This window comes from Oryctolagus cuniculus, chromosome 10 (assembly GCF_051225735.1).
Source record: "Oryctolagus cuniculus isolate XC-2025 breed Fujian yellow rabbit chromosome 10, ASM5122573v1, whole genome shotgun sequence".
Classification (NCBI taxonomy): domain Eukaryota; kingdom Metazoa; phylum Chordata; class Mammalia; order Lagomorpha; family Leporidae; genus Oryctolagus; species Oryctolagus cuniculus.
Genome location: NC_142876.1, coordinates 68,408,761 through 68,431,049, shown reverse-complemented (window position 1 = coordinate 68,431,049; position 22,289 = coordinate 68,408,761). Strand labels below are relative to the sequence as shown.

The window sequence follows — 22,289 nt, the reverse complement described above, 5'->3', positions numbered from 1 at the left end:
AGGGCTGCAGGGTGAGAGTGGGGCATTTCTGCGAGCCCGGGCCGAGGGCTGCGCGTGGCAGAAGGGCTGGAGCCCGGCGACCGAGACACGTTGGCTTCGGAGAAGGTTCCGCGTCGAGAACTCCCCGGCCGCTACTGAACTGCGCCCCAGGAGCCGGGCTAGGGGACAGCGCTCTCCCGTCGCCCCGCTACCGCGGCGCGCAGCGCGCAGGACCCTCGCAAACTGTCCCCCTCCACCGCCCCTGCCCCTGCCCCCTGAAGAAACTGCCGCCGCCGCCGCCGAATTCGGGATTCTGCATTGCACTGGCCGGCCGCAGAGGGTCGGGCGCCTGCCTAGGTGGCTGCCAAGAGCCTGGTGAGCGGCTGCCCAGAGCCCGGCGGGCTAGGGGCGGCCGAGAGTCCAAGGAGAGCGCCCTCGGGGCACAGAGCGAAGCGGCTCGCGCCCAGATCATGCCCGGGAGGCTGCGAGCCGCCAGCGGCAGGAGGCCCTAGGCGGGCATGGACCTGGCGTCCCGGCCCTAGGGACCCTCGAGCCTCCCAGCTCTGCTCGGACTCGCCGGACCGACGCAATGGCCTCGGAGGTGGTGTGTGGGCTTGTCTTCAGGCTGCTGCTGCCTATCTGCCTGGCAGTAGGTGAGTCTCGTCAGCTCACCTACCCAGGTTACTTGGGGAGGGAGAGGGAGGCGTTTGGGTGGGGCGTCTATCAAAGTTGAGGGCATTTGCACTACGGGATTCGGTTCAGGAAACCGGCTGCGTGGTCCCGGTACCAGAGGCGTCCTAAGCGCGCTGTCTAGGGCGCTACGGCCAGCCCCTCTCAATTCCCGCCCTGGGGCGCACCATCAGGGTCTCTCGGTCATCGGGTCACTGAGTCCAGTGACCGAGATCCGCATGTGCAGGGGCCTGTTGGGTTGAATTTGGTCACACGTGGTTTTTTTTTTTTTTTTTTTTTTTTTTCCGTGGAGTACTCACTTGTGCACCAAGGTACACAATAGAATTGGACTGGAGCCCCCTCCCCCAGGCTCGGGGGTTGCACAGTGCGGGGCGCATCCGGAAGGCACTTAGGCCATCTCTCTTCCAACCCATATCCCAGAAATGGAGAAGGAAGAAAAGGGATAGGGGCGACGAGGTGAGGTGCAAGGACACAGTGCCTCGAGTTCCTTAACCTTCTACTTCCACAAAAGCCCCTACGACCACGGAGCTGGACGCCCAGGGTGTAGACCCAGTCCTGCCCTCCTGGCCCTGCTCTTTCCAGATTTTAAAAGGTTTGAAAAGCAAGGCTCGAGCTCGCTGAGACTGTCCAGGGTGAAGGGAGGGTCACCCCCTAGACGCCCAGACAAGCATCCCATTATTTCTATCGGGCTGGCAGCGGGCTCAAAGGCACAGGGGTCAGCTCTGCAGACAGCGGCAGCGTTTTTGGAGTGGGAGGATTTCCAAGTTTCTCCTTAAATACACAGTGCAAATTTGCATGGAATCCCACTCCAAAGAACGACCGAGCGCGTGCCTGCCTTTCGCTCTCCCCTACCAGAAAACAGACCGCTGTCTGCCAAGGCGCGATTGCATCTTGAAAGAGCGCGAGGCCTTCGCAGAAGAGGCCCCCTTTCTGCGTCTTCACCAGAGGTGGAAGAGTCAGGACCACACCTGCGCTCTGCGTTCTGTCTCTGCCAAGAAAGGGGCGAGTGTGTGGGGGTCCACGCCAGTCGTCGTGAGGTTTTCGTTGTCTGCTATGTGCCGCTTAGTTGAGCGCAGCTCTTGCAAGAAACCTGAGGAGAGCCAGGGAAGGCTCTCTGGGTGGACTTGAGCCTTGGGGACGCGGGGTCCCCAGGCAGCGGGAGGGGACCTCCACTTCGAGTCCAGGCAGGAGCGTTTTGCGCGGCCCTTTGTTGTTCCTTCCTAACCCCAGTGTAGATGAAGGGCGCACCTTCAGCCAAGCTCATGGGGAATGGATGAGGGGAAGGGCTCTTCAGGGGCGCTACACGCGGGGGAGCGGGGAATATCGCTGTCAGCCGTCATGCCTGCGCCCCAAGCGCCTGGCACACTCAGTATCTGCATGAGGATAGGAAGGGAGTACCTGCCTGAGTGTGCAGCAGTGTGCCCGGCCACTCGGTGGTCGCCGGTGCCAGCGGGGGAGGAGGCCTGCCTAGCGGCGCTCTACTCAGAAGCCCCCTGTCCCCCACTCCCTCCGCGCTCCGAACAGTCCCACCCGCCACTTCCTGTCCCGCTTTCTGCTGGGGCCAAAGCTCCAGAGTCTGCTCTGGGACTTGGCACGCCCAGCCCAGTGAGAGGAGAGCGGGGGCTGATCTCTGACCCTGCTGCGCCCTGAGCTTGAGCCCCCGCGGGACTCCGCTCAGCTGCCCCCATCACCCCTTGGCTGCTGGGGCCAGGCGGTGGTGTTCCGACTTCCTGAGGGTGCTCCAGGCCCCAGGCCTTTTAGGGGGACTTGAGCTCTGGGCTGCGGAACGGAGCTCTGGTGCGAGGCGCAGGGGAGGGGCTGCTTGGAAGTTTCCAGGCAGCTCAGGAGGGTGCAGCAGCCATTACCTGGAGACGGTCCGACCTAGACCTCTCTCCCTCACTACCCTGCTCACCACCTGCAGACTTGAACCCCAGGGTGGACTAGGATTAAGGATGCCTGGCTGATTTGGGTGGAGCTGGAGTGGTCCCCCGCTTCCTGAGAGGCCCCATCCTGCTCCCTCCCGGGCAGCTGAGGGGCCCAGAGGTTTGGGAGGCTGCCTTCTCTGATCCTGTTCTTTATCTGGACCCCCACAGCTCCCTGGGCACAGCTAGGCTGGCCTCTGTGTGTGTGTGTGCCAGTGTGTTATGAGTGTGAGTATGTGATATATGGGTGTGAGTGTAAGAATGTGTTGTATATATATGTGTGAGTGTGTGTGCATCCTTATGTGCACGTTTTGAGAGTATGTGACTATGCAAATTTGTTATATGTTTGGGTGGGAGTGTTTGTAGGTATGCCTTGTGTGCATGGGTGTGTGCATGTGAGTATGAGAGTATGTGTGCATGCCATTGTGTTCTGAGTATGTGTGGGAGTGTGAGTTTGTATGAGTGTGTAAGTTTGAGTGTGAGTGTGACCATGAGGGTGAGAGGTGGTAGTGCCCCCAGATCAGCCTACATAGCCTGTTGCCTCTCTTCACCATCGTGGGCACCTGGCTCCCTCAGGGCTGTCGAGGCAGGGGACTGGCTCCTGGCTGGAATGCCGCCTTCTCCTCGCTGTACCTAGAGAGGGCTGCTTGGACATCTCCTGATTTGAGCGTTTGATTCTCTCCCGCATTAAGTGGAGGTTTTCAAGGTTATTGTGGGGTTTTCAGGTCTGCCTGCTCCCAAGGTGCTGCTAAATCAAATATTCAGATTTCCCTAATGCCCTGGGCATGGAGAGTGCAGTGGTGTGCTTGCCATTAGAATCGGTTTTACATTTCAGCCATCTATTTTTATATCTGGGCAAGGCAACCTTCAAAGCTAGACCTTTGTGGGAGCTTCTATTTTCCTCTAAACCCATTTCTCTAACACTGATGTTGAGTTTCTCCTGCACAGAGATGTGCTAGCCTTCTCACCTAGTGATAGATGATAAAAATTAACTGCCATTGTGTAAAACCTGACACTTAAGACTTTTTTCTTTTTCTCCATGAGGGAAATTAAATGGGAAGTGATAAGTGAAATTGAGCCTCCTGTATGCAGGTGTTACATGATTCTTGGGTGTTAAAAAGCAAAATAAAACCACACAAAGTGAACATCCAGTGACAAATACACCTAGCACCACAGATGCTGAATATTTTTAAAAAAGGAATTTGTTTATCTGAAAGTCGGAATTTCAGGGGGAGAGAGGAAGAGAGAGAGAGAGAGAGAGAGAGATTGCACCCATTGATTCACTGCCCAAAATGCTGCAACAGACAGGGCTGCTCTGTACTAGGTGGAAGCCAGGAGCCAAGAGCTTCATCAGGTCTCTCACATGGGTAGTAAGGACCCAAGCACTCAAGCCATCTTCTGCAGCCTTCTCAGATATATTAGCAAGGAGCTGGATCAGAAGTGGAGCAGCTGGGACTCAAACCAGCACCCGTATGAGATGCCATTGCTGCAGTCAGTGACTGACTCTACTGCATCACAGTGCCTGCCCCCACAATGAACATTTTAAATATATCCAAAGTTATCATTATCTGTGACTCTTGGTAACCATCTGATTTATTTAATTACGCACAGCATATAAAAAAGCCAAAAGCTCCCATAATACCATGCAATCTATTTAATATCTGAGACTGTTGAACACTTTTCAAATATTTTCACATTTTTTTCTCCTTTTCAAAAATATTTATTTTCATCTACTCGAAAGGTAGAAAAACACAGAAAGGGAGGGAGAGAGAGTGAGAGCCAGAGAGAAGAGAGAGTTCTTCCATCTGCTGATTCACTACTCAAATACCTCAACAGTCAGGGTTGGGCCATGGCAAAGCCAGGAGCCTGACATTCCATCTGGATATCCCACATGGGCATCAGGGACCGCAGGCACTTGAGCCATCACCTGCTGCCTCCCAGGATACATTAGCAGGAAGCTGGATCGGAATTGGAGCAGCTGGGATTCAAAATGGCACTCCGATATGGGATATGGGCAGACAAAGTGGCAGCTCAAACCACTTCACCCCAGTGTGTAACCCACATTTATTTTATTGTTAAAGATTTATTTATTTATTTGAAAGGCAGAGTTACAGAGAGGCAGAGGCAGACAGAGAGAGGTCTTCCATCCACTGGTTCACTTCCCAAATAGCTGCAACAGCTGGAGCTGGGCTGATCTGAAGTAAGAGCTGCTTCTGGGTCTCCCACGAGGGTGCAGGGGCCCAAGGACCTGGGCCATCTTCTACTGCTTTCCCAGGCCATAGCAGAGAGCTGGATCTGAAGTGAAGCAGCTGAAACTCGAACAGGCATCCATGTGGGATACTGGGACTGCAGACGGCGGCTTTACAAGCTACTCCACAGCGCTAGCCACCCCCACATTTATTTTAACATAACCCTACTGTGTCACCCATTTTGGGGTATATGATTTGAGTTTATTCCAGAGTCAGTGATGGGTTCATGGGTTTTTATTCACATGCCCCATCTGCATAGTGTTGTCTGCAGTTTCCAAATGTCTTACCTAAAAGAAGTGATTTGACCATATTCTGGCAAGGGCAGGGGAAGCCTGGTCTGGACAGAACCAAGAGAAAATGGAGACAGGGTCCATGGTAGCCTCCCTAGCTTGTGCTGAGTTTGTGTTGTTTGAAAGCAGAGTAACAGACAGGGGGAGAAACAAAGACAGAGATCTTCTATCCTCTGGTTCACTCCCCAAATGGTTGTAAAGGCTGGGGCTGGGTCTTGCCCAAGTCAGCAACCTAAAACTCTTTCAGGGTCTCAAACATGGGTGGCAGGGGCCCATGTTCTGCTGCTTTCCTACATGCATTGGCAGGGAGCTGGATAACAGCTTAAACTGCTGTGCCATGATGGTGATCCTGATGCTGGCTGTCTTAACCGGCATGTTAACCGTCTGGCCAAACACCTGCCCCTCGCATATTATTTTGAAAACCCATTTACACACAGCCCAAGAATAACCAGTGAAGTTAATTGGTATCTGATCAGGGTTAGTCTCCCCTGTGAATACTGCTGTAGGTCTCAGAGTAGAAGAATTCAGCTGCTGAAATTGAAAACATTTACAGTAACTTTCTTCCCTGTCACACTTCTCAGCCTTATGGAGGTAGATAGTATTTATCATTTTCATAAAGACAAAATAACTGGAAAGGATTAGGTATCTGTTGTTTAATTGTAAATCAAATCGGTTTGTCAAGACAGATGGGCAGGGCCCTGGAGTTTTATGTTTGCCCTGTTGTTTTGGAAATGGCTTTGCTGTTTATTTATCCTCAGATATAAGCAGGTTGCTTTGAGCTTTTCCTCTGGGAGATGTTGCTACTTGCAACTTTTTTTTTTTTAAAGATTGATTGATTTGCAAGGCAGAGTTGCTGAGAGAGGAAGAAATACAGACCTTCCATCCGCTGGCTCACTCCCTAAATGGCCACACAGGCCAGGGATCAGTCAGGCTGAAGCCAGGAGCATGAAATTCCATCCTGGTCTCCCACGTGGGTGGCAGGTGCCCAAGCATTTGTGCCATCTTCTGCTGCTTTTCCAGGTGCATTAGCAGGAAGCTGGATCAGAGATGGAGGAGGTGGGACTCCAGCTGGCGCTCATATTGGATGCTGATGTTGAAGACAGTGGCATAACCTGCTGCACCACCATAGAGGACCATCACTTGGAATTTAAGAACCTCCATTCAGAGCTAGCCTCTGCCCTTTACTGTGTGATCAGAGTTGTTGTTTTTGCCATCCCCTTTCCTTCCTGTAAAATGGTCATCTGAGTACTTCCTCACACAGCACACCTCTCTTGACCCCCTGCAGGTGCCCCATCACTTCACCTGCATAATGCTGAACAGAAGAGCAGGGTTGCCTGGAGAGTATCTTACCTGAAATTAAGAGATGAGCAGGTAGTACCAGGGACCATGGGATTCCTAGGGCAGCATCTCAGTGCCTTCCTATTCAGGAGTTAGTGAGTGTCGTGGGGGAGCATGCATTCGTAATCAGTTTTTTTTTTCAACCCTTGTCACCTAATGTTCCAGGTCTCCAGAGTCTCATTTTTCTGATTAAATCATGTTGTTGGCACCAGTGCTGTGACAAAGTAGGCTAAACTTCCGCCTGCGGCACCAGCATCCCATGTGGGTGCCAGTTGGTGTCCCCACTGCTCCTCTTCTGACTCAGCTCTCTGCTGTGGCCTGGGAAAGCAGTAGAAGATGGGCCAAGTCCTTGTGCCCCTGCACCCACGTGGGAGACCCGGAGCTCCTGGCTCCTGGCTCCTGATTGGCTTAGCTGTGGCCATTTGTGAAGTAAACCAGCAGATGGAAGACCTCTCTCTCTCTCTCTGTAACTCTGTCTCTCAAATAAATAAATAAACATTTTTAAAAATCACATTCTCCCTAGATCTAGATGAGTGGTGTTTTCTTTGTTTTTCTGATACTACACCATCATTTTCTTTTTTTTTTTAAGATTTATTTATTTATTTGAAATGCAGAGTTAGAGAGGGGCTGAGACAGAGAGAGAGAGAGAGAAGTCTTCCATCAGCTGGTTCACTCTTCAAATGGCTGGAACAGTCAGAGCTAAGCCAATTCGAAGCCAGGAGCCAGGAGCTTCTTCTGGGTCTCCCAAGTGGGTACAGGAGCCCAAGCACTTAGGCCATCTTCTGCTTTCCCAGGCCATAGCAGAGAGCTGGATCGGAAGAGGAGCAGATGGGACCTGAACCGATGCCTGTATGGAATGCTGGGACTGCAGATGGCGGCTTTACCTGCTATGCCACAGCACCAGCCCCAACCATCATTTTCATTACTTAATTTAATTTTGTTACTTAATAGAATTTTATTGAACATTTTAACGTGACATTTTCCTTTTGGGTCCTTGTGTTACCTCATGGTTAATTTTAAGTCAAATTACCTGGCATCCAAAGTGTGTATTTTTTTTTTTTTTGCATAATTACTCAGGGGAAACTAGAATCTGGTAAACGCACCTGCATATTTGAGATGAATTGATTAAAGATAGGGTGATAGAATGTGTGTAATATACATTACATTTTGCAAGATTTATAGATTTAAGCAGTGGTTTTGGGGACATGGGATCAGGCAAATCTAATGAAGAAAATATGCTACTGAATGGGAACTAAATACAAAGCTACATTGGAAAAGTATTTATAAAATATTTGGCTACAGCATGGGAGTTTGTCATATGCCTGAGAGTCTACACTTGGCCTTCCAGACCCATCTGGGATATGGTGAGATCAAAGGGACGAGGAGACTTGAAGGACATTCTAACCCTCCATGCACAGCCCATCAAACATGTAATTTTTAACAAGTTCATAATTTTTGAGCAGTGCAATAATCATCTAATGAGAATACAACATTTTGCTGAACTATTTTTATAACATAAAAGGTTGCATTTTTACTGTTTTTGAAAAAAAACTGTATCTTGATAGTTACCAGTTTAAAAATGTTTTCTTGTCTCTTACAGAACACACAACACACACAACACATTTTTGGTTGCCTTTTCTTCATATGGGTTGGTGAAGTTTTCCAATTATTACTTACCATTTAAAAAAATCTTCATTTCCTTTACTCGAAAAGGAGAGAGAGAGAGACAAAGATTGAGAGAGATTAAGATCTTCTATCTGCTGGTTCACTCCCCAAATGCCTGTAAACACCAGGACTGGACAAGTTTGAAGCCAGGAGCCCAGAATTCCATCTGGGTCTGCCACATGGTAGCAGGGGCCCAAGTAGTTGAGCCCTTGTCTGCTGTCTCTGAGGATGCATTAGCGGGAAACTGGATCAGAAGCAGAGGCAGGACTCAAACTAGGTACTCTGATGTGGGATGTGGGTGTCCCCACTGTACCACAATGCCTGCCACATTTGATATTTTTGAGTTATTTTGTGCTGTACTGGCTGGGCACAAGTCTGCATTAAACTGGGATATTAAGGATGGATAGACTAGGATACTTTAAAGAGTTTGGAAAGAAATGGAATTAAAAAATGCTTGTTTTAGTTCAAAAAATTTGAAATCTATGTATAGTTTTTTTGTAATTCACATTTTTTCATGAAAGTTTTGAAGAACTTTGTTTCTTCTGTTTTGTATGCGAATTTGCAAGTTTTAGGTAATTTTAGAGAAAAGGAGTGGATTTGGTCTAGCTATGCACTGAGTCTACCAGTACCAACAGTGTTGTGACTTGAGGGGTTAGAGGGGACTTTCTGTTGAGATATCACCAGGCACTGGAGGAGGACGGCTTGTCACTCCCTGGTAGGAGACTTCAGCTGCTCTGTCCCAGTTACCAATTCTGCCACCCAAACTCAGATGATTGTCCTCTCAGGGTTTTTTTCCAACTCTGAACCCTATACCCCACTATAATTCTGATGGTCAACCCCAGGCATCAGTGTGTATTCCCCCCGAAGGTTTCTTTGGTGTGCTTGGAACAGGCCATGGCCAAGTGACCAAAGTATCCTTTCGCTCCTTGATCTGCACTTTTGCAGGGGGACTGTTGGAGCCACTGCCCTTATATGCAAGGCTGTTCAAACCAAATGCACTGATCATGGATGTTCCTCCAGGTTTGCCCTTGCTCATCTCAGCCCACAGTGCCCTAGTTTTACCTCCTGTGTGTCCTGCAGCAGAGAGAACCCGGGGCCTCCATCTCGGCTTCTTTCACCTTTTGTGGCCTCCAGCTAGTGAAAGCCCCCTCCCCCCCACCAACATTACTTCTTGAGTGAAGAAGAGTGGGGCTTTTTCAGGGGCCAATTACATTCCAGCCTTAGCCTCAGTCAAATCAGGCAACCCACTGTTGTTGTTCTCACCTTAAGTACATCGCTTGGCTGTTAGTCCAGCAAGCTTGCATCTCTGTCCTGGTAGCAAGTAGGTTCTTTTCTCCTGTTCACTGATGTTCCTTTCAACCAATTCCAAGCAAAGATAGTTCTATGCTTCATAAGTCCTCTTTTCAGTACAAAAATCTGGCTAGGCAAGAGTGGTCTGGAGTCGATCTGTTAACTCTGTGCTCTGAGGTCTTCCAGGAAGGTGGTCTTGCTCTGTCCCCCTGCGGGCTTGTGTCCATCCTGATGGTGCAGACAGCCTGTGCTGCATCCGCCTCGAGTTGGAAGATGGGGAGAGAACCGCGGAAGGGACACTCCTTGCCCACCCGTAAGGTTACAACCCGGAAGGTGCATGAATCACTGCTGCTTGCCTCCCATTAGCCTGGACTTAATGGTATTATCCACCTTCCCAATGCTAAGGGGTCTGGAAAATGCCATCCTCTTCTCAGTGGAATAGTGTGCTCAGCTAAAATGGAAGGTGGGTCTGTGGCAGTGAGAGGCAATGAGCAGTCGTGTGCAGACATCCACTTGTGCCTCCTGCATGTGAAGCTAGCATCATGTCTTGTAGACATAGATGATTTTTTTTTCTTAGACCCCACTGCACTGCCCTGTTACCTGTAGCTAGACTCAAGTCCCCATAGTTCCTAATAGTAAAGGCCCAAGTGTGACCTATGAGGATGTGTGTTTTCTCTGAAAGGACTGCAAGGCTTCTCCTAATTTATGCATACAGGTATCTGGGGAATATGTATGGGGATGGTTGTTAGGTGTAGAATGATCATGGAGGAGCATGAAGGTGGATCAGATGAATTGACTGATAGGGGCCCATTAAGCAGAGCTTCTGGATTCAGTGTTGTGAGTTGAGGGGTTAGAGGGGGCTCTAACTGGTTGCCTGGTTGGTTGGTTGAAACATGGGCCAGAAGGTAGCCTACACAGAGTGAGGCTGAAGTGCCAGAGGGCCTTGGTTCACTGCAGAGGAAGGGACCCAGAGGCTTAGGGAGCTTTCATCACGACAGTGAGAAGCAAATGTGTGAGGGGAGCCCCAGCGTCCATGAAGGGCACTGTGGATGCTCCTCTGTGTGGGTCAGGAATGACAGTGGGTGGCAAGGGCCAAGTTCTGGTACTAAGTTGTTAAAGGCAAGGTGGGTGTGGTCACCAGTAGGGCAGTAAGACTGACATTTTCACTGAATGAAAGAGGGAGCTGTCAAATTGTAGATGTGGGGCCGTCGTTGTGGCATATCAGGTAAAGCCACTACCTGCAGTGCCAGCATCCCATATGGGCGCCAATTTGAGTCCAGGCTACTCTACTTCTGATCCAGCTCTCTGCTGTGGCCTGGGAAGCAGTGGAAGATGGCCCAAGTCCTTGTGCCCCTGCACCCGCGTGAGAGACCCTGAGGAGGCTCCTGGATCCTGGCTTCAGATCCGTACAGCTCTGGCCTTTGTGGTCAGTTGGGGATTGAACCAGTGGTTCACTCTGCCAGTGGATGGTTCACTCTGCCTCTTTGTAACTCTGACTTTCAAATAAATAAATACATCTTTTAAAAAACTGTAGATGCAGGTTAATCTTGATGACAGGGGGTTGGGAGGGTCACAATATCCCTGGGCATTTGGAGATTTATTGGAGAGAGACCTATGCAGAAAATAGCTCATCCTTCTTAAGGCCAGTTCTATATGCAGGAAACAATGCAACAGACTGCAAATGTATGGTATATGCCAGAGCCTAGGTATGCAGGAGGCTGTAGTGTCCAGGTGCATGCAAATGCAACCTGCACATGATGACACACACATGACAAAATTGTCTGGCACACCTTTCAGAATGTGTTCCTGTCATTGAGTGACGTGTGACTGTTCTCAATAAATAGTGGCTCTTGTGATTAGTTCCATACTCTGAACAGTTAGGCATTATGGTTTTTAATAAAAAGTGCTAAGTTGAGGACCTACTCATCAGGAGCCACACAGTTTCCATGGGCAGACAATTAAGACTTGCAGTTGACTTACAAGGAAGTCTTGGACCATGACCTGTTGAAAGTTGAGGATAGTCTTGTCCTTGCTGCCCACCTGACCATCAGATGCACTGGGAGGCGTCTGAGCCATTGCTCATTGTTACCTTAAAACAATGTGACAGCTTGTTACCTGTGAAACAATGTGAGTTCCTGGGCAGAAATGATCCTCCGATCCTCCCATGGTGCCTTGTTCCTACTCCTGACAGTTTTGTACTTGGCGAAGTGATTTCTCTCTCCCTTCCATGTGTCTGCAGGAGCAGGAACCATGTTCCACTCCTGTTGCTATTCCCAGCACTAAACCTACTGCCTAACATATAGTGACCATTTAAAAATATACTTTCTGAGTTGCAGATTTTTCTAACTGTGAAACTGTATCTGATCATTGCAATTCAGCCATTTACAAGGGCTGTAACCCACAGTGAGCACTAAAGTCAGTTTGCCAATTGACTAATTAAAACATTCACTCACTAAAATTTTTCTCTTGAATATCTTAGAAGTCTGAAAATAGGATTAGGTCTAACTTTCTATAGTTATTGCTTTTTACATCTTTGAATTTAAATTTGTGACATTTATGTATACTCTCTGTGACTTTCAAAAGGTGAATTTTCTCACTATGAAAATTTAACGCCTTTTACTCGCTTTGCAGTGAATAGTGATGGCAAAATCTATTTGGCCATGGTGAAGATTGCTAGGCGAATCATCCTTGAACTGCATATCATTTTTTAAAATGTTTTAAGCTTTCCTGGAACCACACACATCGATCTGTTTTCTCTTGTGGTCAAACCCTCTAGGTGAGCAGATTCGGCCGCAGGTACAGAAAAGGAGCAGGAAGGAAGACCCTTAACAAACTGGTGATTTTGACCCTAAGCACCACAGAAATGAATTCTAGAGATGAGCACATTTGAGTCCTCAGTGTTTCTGCCACTTTCCCCCTCCTTCTGCTTTCCACAAATCATACTTGCCTACTTGCACAGTCTGGCCTTGGAGTTGCCTCAGGAGCGTGCACCACGGGGAGCTTCCAGATGGAGAGTAGCTGGCAAAGACACCCCAGTCTGACGTTGTCCTGAACAAACCTATACCCTGTTAAAAATGAGCCCTGTAGCCTTGGCTAGTCTCAGGAGCTCTCCGTTCCCCAGGGATATCATCTATAGAACGAGGTGTTTCAAGGCTGAGGTGTTTCAAACATTTTCACGATGTAAAAAGGTGTGACTATAAATCACTACTTTTAAACCAACACACCAGAATATTTACTTCTAAATCACTCTGGTTCATTAATTATTTTTGGACTTGCCCTCCAAGAAAGGTTAGGAAATAAATGCTCAAAGGAAAATAATTTTTTGTCATCTTGTTATTTGCTGGAACAATTTACAGAACTGTTGGTAATGATGGAGAAGTAGTCTTGTTAAGGCTTTGCAATTTTCCTATTTCAGTGACACTCTCTCATTCACTTCTTTTTTTTAAAGATTTATTTACTTATTTATTTGAAAGTCATAGTTACATAGAGAGAGAAAGAAATGCAGAGAGAGAGAGAGAGAGAGAGAGAGAGAGAGAGAGGTCTTCCATCTGCTGGCTACAACAGCCCGAGCTGTGCCGATCCTAAGCCAGGAGCCAGGATTCTCCTCGGGGTCTCCCACGAGGGTGCAGGGGCCCAGAGACTTGGGCCATCTTCCACTGCTTTCCCAGGCCATAGCAGAGAGCTGGATCGGAAGTGGAGCAACCAGAACTTGAACCGGCGCCCATATGGGATGCCAGCGCTGCAGGCGGTAGCTTTACCTGCTAGGCCACAGTGCCAGCTCCTCTCACTCACTTGTAATGCAGGGCCACACAGACTACATTGTTCCTGGAAATAAGACCATCAAAATATGTGCTCATATTTGGTCTGGAATGAATTGGGTATCTTTGTAGAAATTAAGATTCATATTTTACCACTCACATTTTGGGATCTAGCATGCATATAAAGAAAACCAGCTACCTTATAGTGATTATTTGAAGCTAAATGGTCTTCCATGGATACAGAACTAAATATACAAGATTTGAGTCAGGGAAAGCTATTGTGAATAAAATCTTGACTTTAATCAGCATAATATTACAGAGACTTTATACACCTTTGTGATCTTAGCTAGATAATTCTATTATCGATTAAAGGAAAGAGGAGGTGGTACCAAAACTTTGAGTACCTTTAGGTGAGAACAGAGCTGTTGTCCGGATTTCAGCACTTGCTGTGGGGGTGTGAGCTTCTAGCACCTCAATGCCTCACCCTTTGTTCTGCCCTCTCAGCTTCCTCCTCCTTTATCAGATTAAATGCAAGCGCAAAAAATGTGCTAGTTCAAAAAGTTCACGGAAAAGAGAATTACAAGATAAGCTTATTTTGCTGCAGGAAAACAAAACAAAACAAAAATCCGTGCATGCTTTTTTCATCATAAGCATTTCTGATGAATTTTTGAAGACCTTTCATATGCAGGCATTGCAAAGAATTTTTGCATCAAATTTAACTTATCTTTTAATTCAAAGTCCCCTTGTCTTGGAATTTGCTCCCCTTAGCCAGGTCTAGGTAATACTGGTTTTTGTTGGCCTTGGGGCTCCATGTCAGTCTACCTGGGAAAGAGAAAGGCCTTCTTGCCTGCCACCAATCTTGCCACTCCCCTGCCAAACCAGTTGCTCTGGTCCATAGCCTGTGGCCACTCCTCTGCAGTTAGGGCAGGGGATTAGAGGTCAGATCACAAGGCCATAGGAAGAGGGATGGCCAGAAAATGGGACTTGCTTCTTGTGAGCCAGTATTTTCCAGAAACCTCCTTCTCTCTGGAAATTTTCATTAATGACCACAAACCTCTTTAGCCAGAGTTTTCACAGCATCATCAGTTTCACTGCAGAGTATCGGTGTTTGCTGTTGCATTGGCTTGGGTCACATTGCATTTCTGGTCCCTGAATGCTCTGCCCAACAGCTCCCCACTCCATCAGCTTATCCACGGGACGCAGCTGATAATGACTTCGGGCTATTTTCAAATATTAAAGTCACCAGGGAAGTTATTTTAAAGGATGTGACACAGTCCCTAGGAGAATTCCTTAAACTGTATATCAAAACATTTTAAACAGTTGTTGTTAGATAATTAATAACAATTATAATCATCTTCCCAAAGTTAGAGCTTAGAAGGGAATAGAACTCAGATATTATCTTGCTCTTATGACATTGATTCGCTGTTTATTCCAAGATACCTGTACTCAGATTTGCAGTTAGATCTAGCCCTGCAGTGTATATTTAAACTGTTGTGCTTGTCTTCTGAGGAGGGAAGCATATGCTGGTCAGAGGAACCCTATCTGGAAACTTTGCAGTGGGAGCCACACTACAAAGATTTTTTTTTTTTAAATATTTATTTATTTATTTGAAAGCGAGAGTTATACAGAGAGGAGAGGCAGAGAGAGAGAGAAAGGTCTTCCATCCGCTGGTTCACTCCCCATATGACCACAACGGCTGGAGCTGTGCCGATCTGAAGCCAGGAGCCAGGAGCCTCTTCTGCATCTCCCATGGGGGTACAGGGGCCCAAAGACTTGGGCCATCTTCTACTGCTTTCCCAGGCCATAGCAGAGAGCTGGATCGAAAGTGGATCAGCTGGGTCTCGAACTGGTGCCCATATGGGATGCCAGCACTTCAGTCCAGGGAATTAACCCACTGTGCCACAGCACTGGCCCCTACAATGATGTTTGATAAATGTTGATATGCACATAAAGCATTTTCTTCTTTTTCTTTTTTTTTAAGATTTATTTATGGCTGGCACCCCGGCTCACTAGGCTAATCCTCCGCCTTGCGGCACCAGCACACCGGGTTCTAGTCCCAGTCGGGGCACCAGATTCTGTCCCAGTTGCCCCTCTTCCAGGCCAGCTCTCTGCTGTGGCCCGGGAAGGCAGTGGAGGATGGCTCAAGTACTTGGGCCCTGCACCCCATGGGAGACCAGGTTAAGTACCTGGCTCCTGCCATCGGATCAGCGCGGTGCGCCGGCCGCAGCGTGCTGGCTGCGGTGGACATTGGAGGGTGAACCAACAGCAAAGGAAGACCTTTCTCTCTGTCTCTCTGTCCACTCTGCCTGTCAAAAAAAAAAAAAAGATTTATTTATTTATTTGAAAATCAGAGTTACACACAGAGAGAAAGTGAGGCAGAGAGAGAGAGAGAGAGAGAGAGAGAGAGAGAGAGAGAAAGGTCTTTCATCTGCTGGTTCACTCCCCAATTAGTTGCAACGGCCAGAGCTGCACCAATCCGAAGCCAGGAGCCAGGAGCCAGGAGCTTCTTCCAGGTCTCCCACGTGGGTGCAAGGGCCCAAGGACTTGGGCTATCTTGTACTGCTTTTCCAGGCCTTAGCAAAGAACTGGCTTGGAAGTGGAGCAGCTGGGACAGGATCTGCTGTCCATAGGGGATGTTGGCACTGCAGGTGGCGGCTTAACCCGCCACGCCACGGTGCCGCCCCCTTCTTCTTTTTTTTTTTTTTTTAATATTTATTTACTTGAAAGAGAGAGATTGTGTGTGTGTGTGAGAGAGAGAGAGAGAGAGAGAGAGAGCGAGAGAGAGAGTTTCCATCCTCTAGTTCACTCCCCAAATGACCACAACAGCCAGAGCTGAGCTAATCTGAAGCGAGGGGCCAAGAACTTCTTCTGGATCTCCCACATGGATGCAGGGGCCCACACACTCGGGCCATCTTCTGCTGCTTTCCCACTACTTTCCCAGGGGCATTAGCAGGGAGTTGGATCTGAAGAGAGGCAGCCAGAATTCTAACAGGCACCCCTATGGCTTGTCGGTAGCTGCTTTACCAGCTACGCCACAGTGCTAGCCCCAATGCACTTTCTTAATAAAAAAATACATTCATAGTCCACAGCTGATTTGTTCCTTCCAATCCTTTTTCAAAACATCATCTCTGATTTTCAGTGCCTTTTCTTGTTCCCTGGAAGCTGTATACATTTTCCAGAATCCACCCAAATCCTAATCAGTAGTCGAGGACTCTGGATGGGCCCATCCTTTCCTGTCTGAAAACAGCACTGCTTTTGTCAAAGGAAATTCATGTCTGAATTCCTGTGGATTCGTATGTCTTTATCACTTTGGGTGTTACTGCTTTCTAGGTTTCTTTTTTGGCTGTAGCTCAAAAGGAGTTTGGCACATTTTTAAAAATCTTATTTTGAAGTTTTCTAAATATGCTTTCTCATCTACAGATTCCTGGTTCCTCTCATCTCTTAACAGAAGCATAAGGAAAGATTTGGGCTTGCCTAAGTTTTTTTCCCCCTCTCCTTCAAAACGAAGCAAACAGGCGGGTGAATATAGAAGGGAGGTTCAGAGGTTATTTGTAATTTCTGCAGCTTAGGCTGTTTCCTCCTGGGGCATGAATTTTGTATTTTCTGTTCCTCACCAAGTCATTTGTTGTTTTTTCTCCCCTAAGGGGCTCTTTAACTTTTATGGTGTAGTTCCTGTTGGAAAATATTTTTAGTTTGCACAGACTTTCAAAAGTCTCAATCTTGCACTTTGATAAGTGAGAGATCAAGAATTTCATGGCTACATAGTTTTGAGAAACACTGGGCTACGTCAATTCAATATTCGGTATGGCAGGCTGCTCGGAGCTCAGTGTGTTCCTCGGATTCTGAGTGTCTAAGGTTTTAGTAGGGGAGGCAGTGTTTCCCAAATCTATATGACCATAAGACCTCTGTTTGTTTTCCTTGGCACTGATGTTCTGGGATGCACGTCAGAAAATTCTGGATTTTTGGAATTATTGGGCCAACTGTGGCCCAAGGAAGGAATTTATTTGGGGCATAAGGGGTCTTTTGGAAGAGCCCAAATCTCTTTTTATAGGTGTGAACATGAAGCCAGTTGTGTTTGGTGGTCACTGCGGAACCTGCCAGAGGAGAGAATTGAGGGGGCGGGGGTGGGGACTTCCATTTGCACTATTGTTTATTTTAAAGCAAGCGAAGTAGTTAAAAGGAGGCAAACAGTCTTAGAGACTAGATATCCCAACAGCTGTACAAGCCTTGCCAATAGTCAGGCTGTGCACATCTCCAGGCATAGCAGCAAGATGGAGAAAAACCAAGGAGGTTCAACGAGGGCAACCCACTTCCTGCATCACTCGGAGGCCTCGCCCCAGACCGCTGCTGTGGCCGGCCTCTGGTCCTCCTGCTCTGTGTGCCTCTGTGCAGCCGGTTCTCACAGCGGTCCTTGTAACATCAGGTCACATGCCACTCCTCTGTTTTCAACCCTCCAGTGCTTTGTGGTTGCACTTGAACACAACAAACACTAAATCCTGAATCTGGCCTACACAGCCCCTGGCTCCCGCACCCTCTATCCACACTGGAGTTCCTGTGATTACTCAGACACAGCTATTTTGGCTTTAAGGCCTTTGCGCTTGCTCTTTGCTTTGATGAAGAGTTTGCCCCAGGTCTCGGCCTACATGTCACCAACTCAGAGACGTCATTGCACACTCCCTAAACACTCTGACCCTAACCACTCATTGTCACCCCAGTCTTTTTTAATTATTCCCCCCGCATTTAATCTGTCTCATGACTTTCATGGTAATGAGTGAGTCTGTCCTTACGTGTCCCCCACCCTCTCTGGTTTCTTGCTAGGACAGTCAGACAAGAGATGAGTGTCTTATTCCCTGCTGAGGCCATAGCATCTGGGGCGGGGCCCAGCCTACAGTAAGCAACATCGAGGACATTGCCTTTCATGTTTGCTCAGCAGTGGGAAAGCAGCCCTATCTTCATGCATTGTGGTCTGTGACAGAGAGGTGATAACAGTACCTATGTCACAGAGTGGAGAATTTGTGAACGATAATGTGTTGAACATGCTGTTAATGCAGAACCTGGCATACAGTAAGCATTGAATACATATAAATGAATATTGTGATGTTGATCTTTCTTTGACTAATTCAACAAATAATTGTTGGTCAACCTATATAACTAGACTCTGGGAATATAAAACTATACCAGGCACATTTTTCCTACCGTGGGGGTTCTAGAATGCCTATGGTTCTCTGAATGGAAAGTTACTGTTGGAGTTCAGCAGATCATCTTGTGCCCTAAGTATTTTGAATGGTGGTGGGAGGTGATCAATAAACTGGTACTAAAGTGGAAAGAAAATCCCCTGACATGTGAACAATGTCTCTTTAGCCCCCTGGGGGTGGGGAGGGGTGGGACTTTAAAATGAAGAAGTCACAGTGCCAGTGACAGGAGCTCAGTCTAGTGTGATGCAAAGAGATGCATCCCAGGCTCTAGGGAACAGAGTGGGCAGCTGAACATCCCTGTCCCCCAAAACCCACGTTCAGAAAATGGTATAATAAACACAACTAGGACTGAAAAATCACTGTGTTGGCATTTCAGGAATTCAACCAACGCAGCTGGTTTGTGGGTGGGGTCAGGGTTGTGTGGGTCAGTCCTGTGCAGTCGGCCTTCAGTGCCGTGGAAAGGCGAGAAAGAGCTGACCTGTCGTCCTGAGTGTGTGGCTGCCTAGCTGCTCTTCCTGCGAGGCAGGTGCAGGGGTCTGTACACACTGGGCGTCAGCGCATTGGGGAAGTAATTAGAGCTTTCATACACACTGTGACCACATACCGTGGGTACAACCAGAGCCACCTCCTTCTGGTTATCCATCTCCAGGTGGGCAACGTTTTCCCTCTGCAGTTGGGCACCAGTGTTGCACTGGTTGCCCCTGGGTCAGTAGATGTGAATGATTCTTGCTGTATTTATCTTGGCTTATCTTTTTTTAAAAAATAATTTATTTATTTATTTGAAAGAGTTACAGAAGAGGCTGAGGCAAAGAAAGAGAGAGAGGTCTTCTATCCTCTGGTTCACTCCCTAGATGGCTGCAATAGCCAGAGCTGCACTGATCCAAAGCCAGGAACCAGGAGCTTCTTCTGGGCCTCCCACACGGGTGCAGGGGCCCAAGGACCTGGGCCATCTTCTACTGCCTTCCCAGACATAGTAGAGAGCTGAATAGGAAGCAGAGCAGCCGGGACTCAAACTGGCACACATATGGGATGCCGGCATTGCAGGCAGCAGCTGTACCTGCTACGCCACAGTGCTGGCCCCCTTTTGGCTTATCTTATCACAGACATTCCCAGTCACTTTGTGCAATCAAATCAACAAAAGCCAATGCTGGCAGAGTCATCTAAACATTTTGGAAAAATTGGCATTGCTCAAAGAGAGGATCCAAAGTTACTGTCACCCGGGAGGCTAGAATGTGGTCTTGTCTCGGGCTGGTGTCTCTTTTTCTGGCACAGAGCGACTTCATCCCGGCTTTGAAGTTTCCTCCCGCCTTTCATGATGGTGAGAACAGGACTTCATAAAATGCTCTTCCCCGAAGGTTAATCCTTTATTTAGAATGGAGTGTGTCTTGGTTTCCTCAGCTATCTTGAGGAAACGACTCAACAGCTTAATGAAGTGTGCTGGTCGCTCAGTGCTGAACACGTGCTGTGTCAGCTAAACAGTCGTTTAGTTGTATATGTGATGGGAACGACTTATTTCCTTCCTCAAGCATCTTGACATACAGTTGTATTTTAAAATTGTTGAAATGCCACATTCAACATTGTGAGTGCTGTAACAACGCTGAGGACTCAGTATCAATGTCTTTTTTTTTTTTTTGTCCAACACATTGCAGTTTATAAAATTACTTGCATGGGTTTTTGCCTTGTAGGTCCAAGCAGGGCTGGGATTGTGGCTTTCTTGTTTACTGTTCTGTCCCGTCCCCGTCCTGGATGCTCTGCAGGTCCAAAGTATGTTCATTGTGTGTGTGTGTGTGTGTGTGTGTGTTTGCTCTCACTTAATATTTCCAAATGCTCTGGGAAGACATACATATTCTTTTGAAATTACACCTGAGGAAATGGAAGGAAGACATAGGCTTCACATGAGAAAACAGAAACTTGGAAAAATTTAAGGAACTATTTTTAGTTAAATTTTTTTCTATTAACCATAATTGTACATATTTATGGGCTATCATGTGACAACATTTCAATACATGTATACAATGTGTATAGATCAAAGCAGGGTGATCAGCATTTCCTCTTCTCTGACATAACTTTATGATTGGACCTGTCTTCCATTCGTTCACACAATACCTACTAAGTTATTGTAAACTACGGCCTCCCCAGTGTGCTGTGTAACACTAGGAACCTAGTCGTCTGATCTAACTCTGATGTGATACCCATTATCCATACTCCCTCTGTACTCCTTACCCCTACCCACATAAGTTTTGTTTTTTTGTTTTTAAAAGATTTACTTTATTTATTCAGAAGAGAGAGAGGGAGAGACAGAGAGAGGTCTTCCAACTGCTGGTTCACTTCCAAAATGACTGCAACAGCCAGGCCTAGACCAGGCCAAAGCCAGGAGCCAGGAGCCAGGAGCTTCATCCATGTCTCCCATGTGGGTGCAGGGTCCAAGCACTTGGGCCATCCTCCATTGCTTTTCCAGGCACATTAGCAGGGAGCTGGATTGGAAGTGGAGTAGCTGGGACTTGAACTAGCAGGATGCCAGTGTCACAGGTGTCCTAAAAGGCTGCACCACAACATTGGCCCCTGTTTATTTATTTATTTATTTTTTAGCTTCCACGTATGCAGAATAACAAATTACATTTATTTTTCTGTGTCTGGATTATTTCACTTAACATGTTGCCCTCCAGTTCCACCCATTTTTGCTGCTAATGACATGATTTTATTCTTTATTCTTGCTGGATAGTATCCCATTGTGTACATATTTATATCACATTTTCTTTATCCATTTATCTGATGATGGACACCTTGATTGATTCTAGTATCTTGGCTGCAATGAACTTGATGGAGCAGGTAGTTCTTTAATAGAACGAATTCATGACTTGCAGGCATATACCCCACAGTGTGATTACTAGATCATATGGCAGTTCTATTTCTGGTTTTGAAAGGAGTGTCCCTACTGTTTTCCACTGTGGCTGTCCTGATTTGCATCCCCACTTTCTAACTGTTCCCTTTTGTCCACCTCCTTGGCAGCATTTGTAAGGTAAGGTGATATCTTGTTGTGGTTTCAATGCACATTTCTCTGATTGTAGTTATATTGAGCATTTCTTCATATGCTTGTTGGCCATTTGTATCTCTTCTTTCAAGAACTGTCTATTCAGGTCATTTACTCATTGCTTAACTGGATTTTATTTTTTATTATTGTTGTTGAGTTCTTGGTGTATTCTGGATATTAATACTTTGTCAGATAAATAGCTTCCAATATTCTCTCTCATTCTATGAGAGGTCGCTTCAATCTGTTGATGGTTTTCCTCATTGCTCAGAAGCTTCTGAGTTTCATATAATCCCATTTGTCTAGTTTTGCTTTTGTTGCCTGTATTTGTGGGATCTTCTCCAAAAAAAATCACTGCCTGCACCAATGTCTTGAAATGCTCCTCCTGTATTTTCTTCAGCAATTTCATAATTTCAGATCTTATGTTTAAGACTTTTTATACATGGTGTCAGGCAAGCCTCTAATTTCATTCTTCTGCAAATCGCTTGCTGCTTCCCTAATACTGCACCTGGTAAAGCAGTGGAAGATGACTCAAGCACTTCAACACTTGCAGGAGATCTGTGCGGCATCATTTGTTGAAAGGACTATCCTTTCTCTGTTGTATATTTTTGGCACCTTTGTCAAAAATCAGTTGGCTGTGTGTATGTGGATTAATTTCTGGGCTCTCTATTCTGTTGGTTTTAATGCTGGTACCATGCTGTTTTAGTTACTGTAGTTTTGTAGTATGCTTTGGAATCAGTGCTACCTCCAGTTGTATTTTTTTTTTCCTAGGATTGCCTTGGCTATTCTGGGACTTTCTGTGGTTCCATATGAATTTTGAATTTTTTGATAATTCTGTAAAGAATATCATTGATATTTTGATGGTGATTACAATTGAATCTGTAT

The 22,289-nt window shown here is 47.0% G+C and overlaps 1 protein-coding gene across 6 annotated transcripts in view; it reads left to right on the top strand.

Moving 5' to 3' along the window:
- Positions 1-500: 500 nt before the first annotated feature.
- Positions 501-22,289, top strand: part of PIEZO2 (piezo type mechanosensitive ion channel component 2) — a 454,193-nt gene continuing 432,404 nt past the window's right edge. For all 6 annotated transcript variants that reach the window (XM_089305336.1, XM_089305338.1, XM_089305337.1 and 3 more), the window contains exon 1: positions 501-632. In XM_089305336.1, the coding sequence (XP_089161462.1) occupies positions 569-632 (64 nt within the window). In that variant the 5' untranslated portion in view covers positions 501-568. The remainder of the gene's footprint in view (positions 633-22,289) is intronic.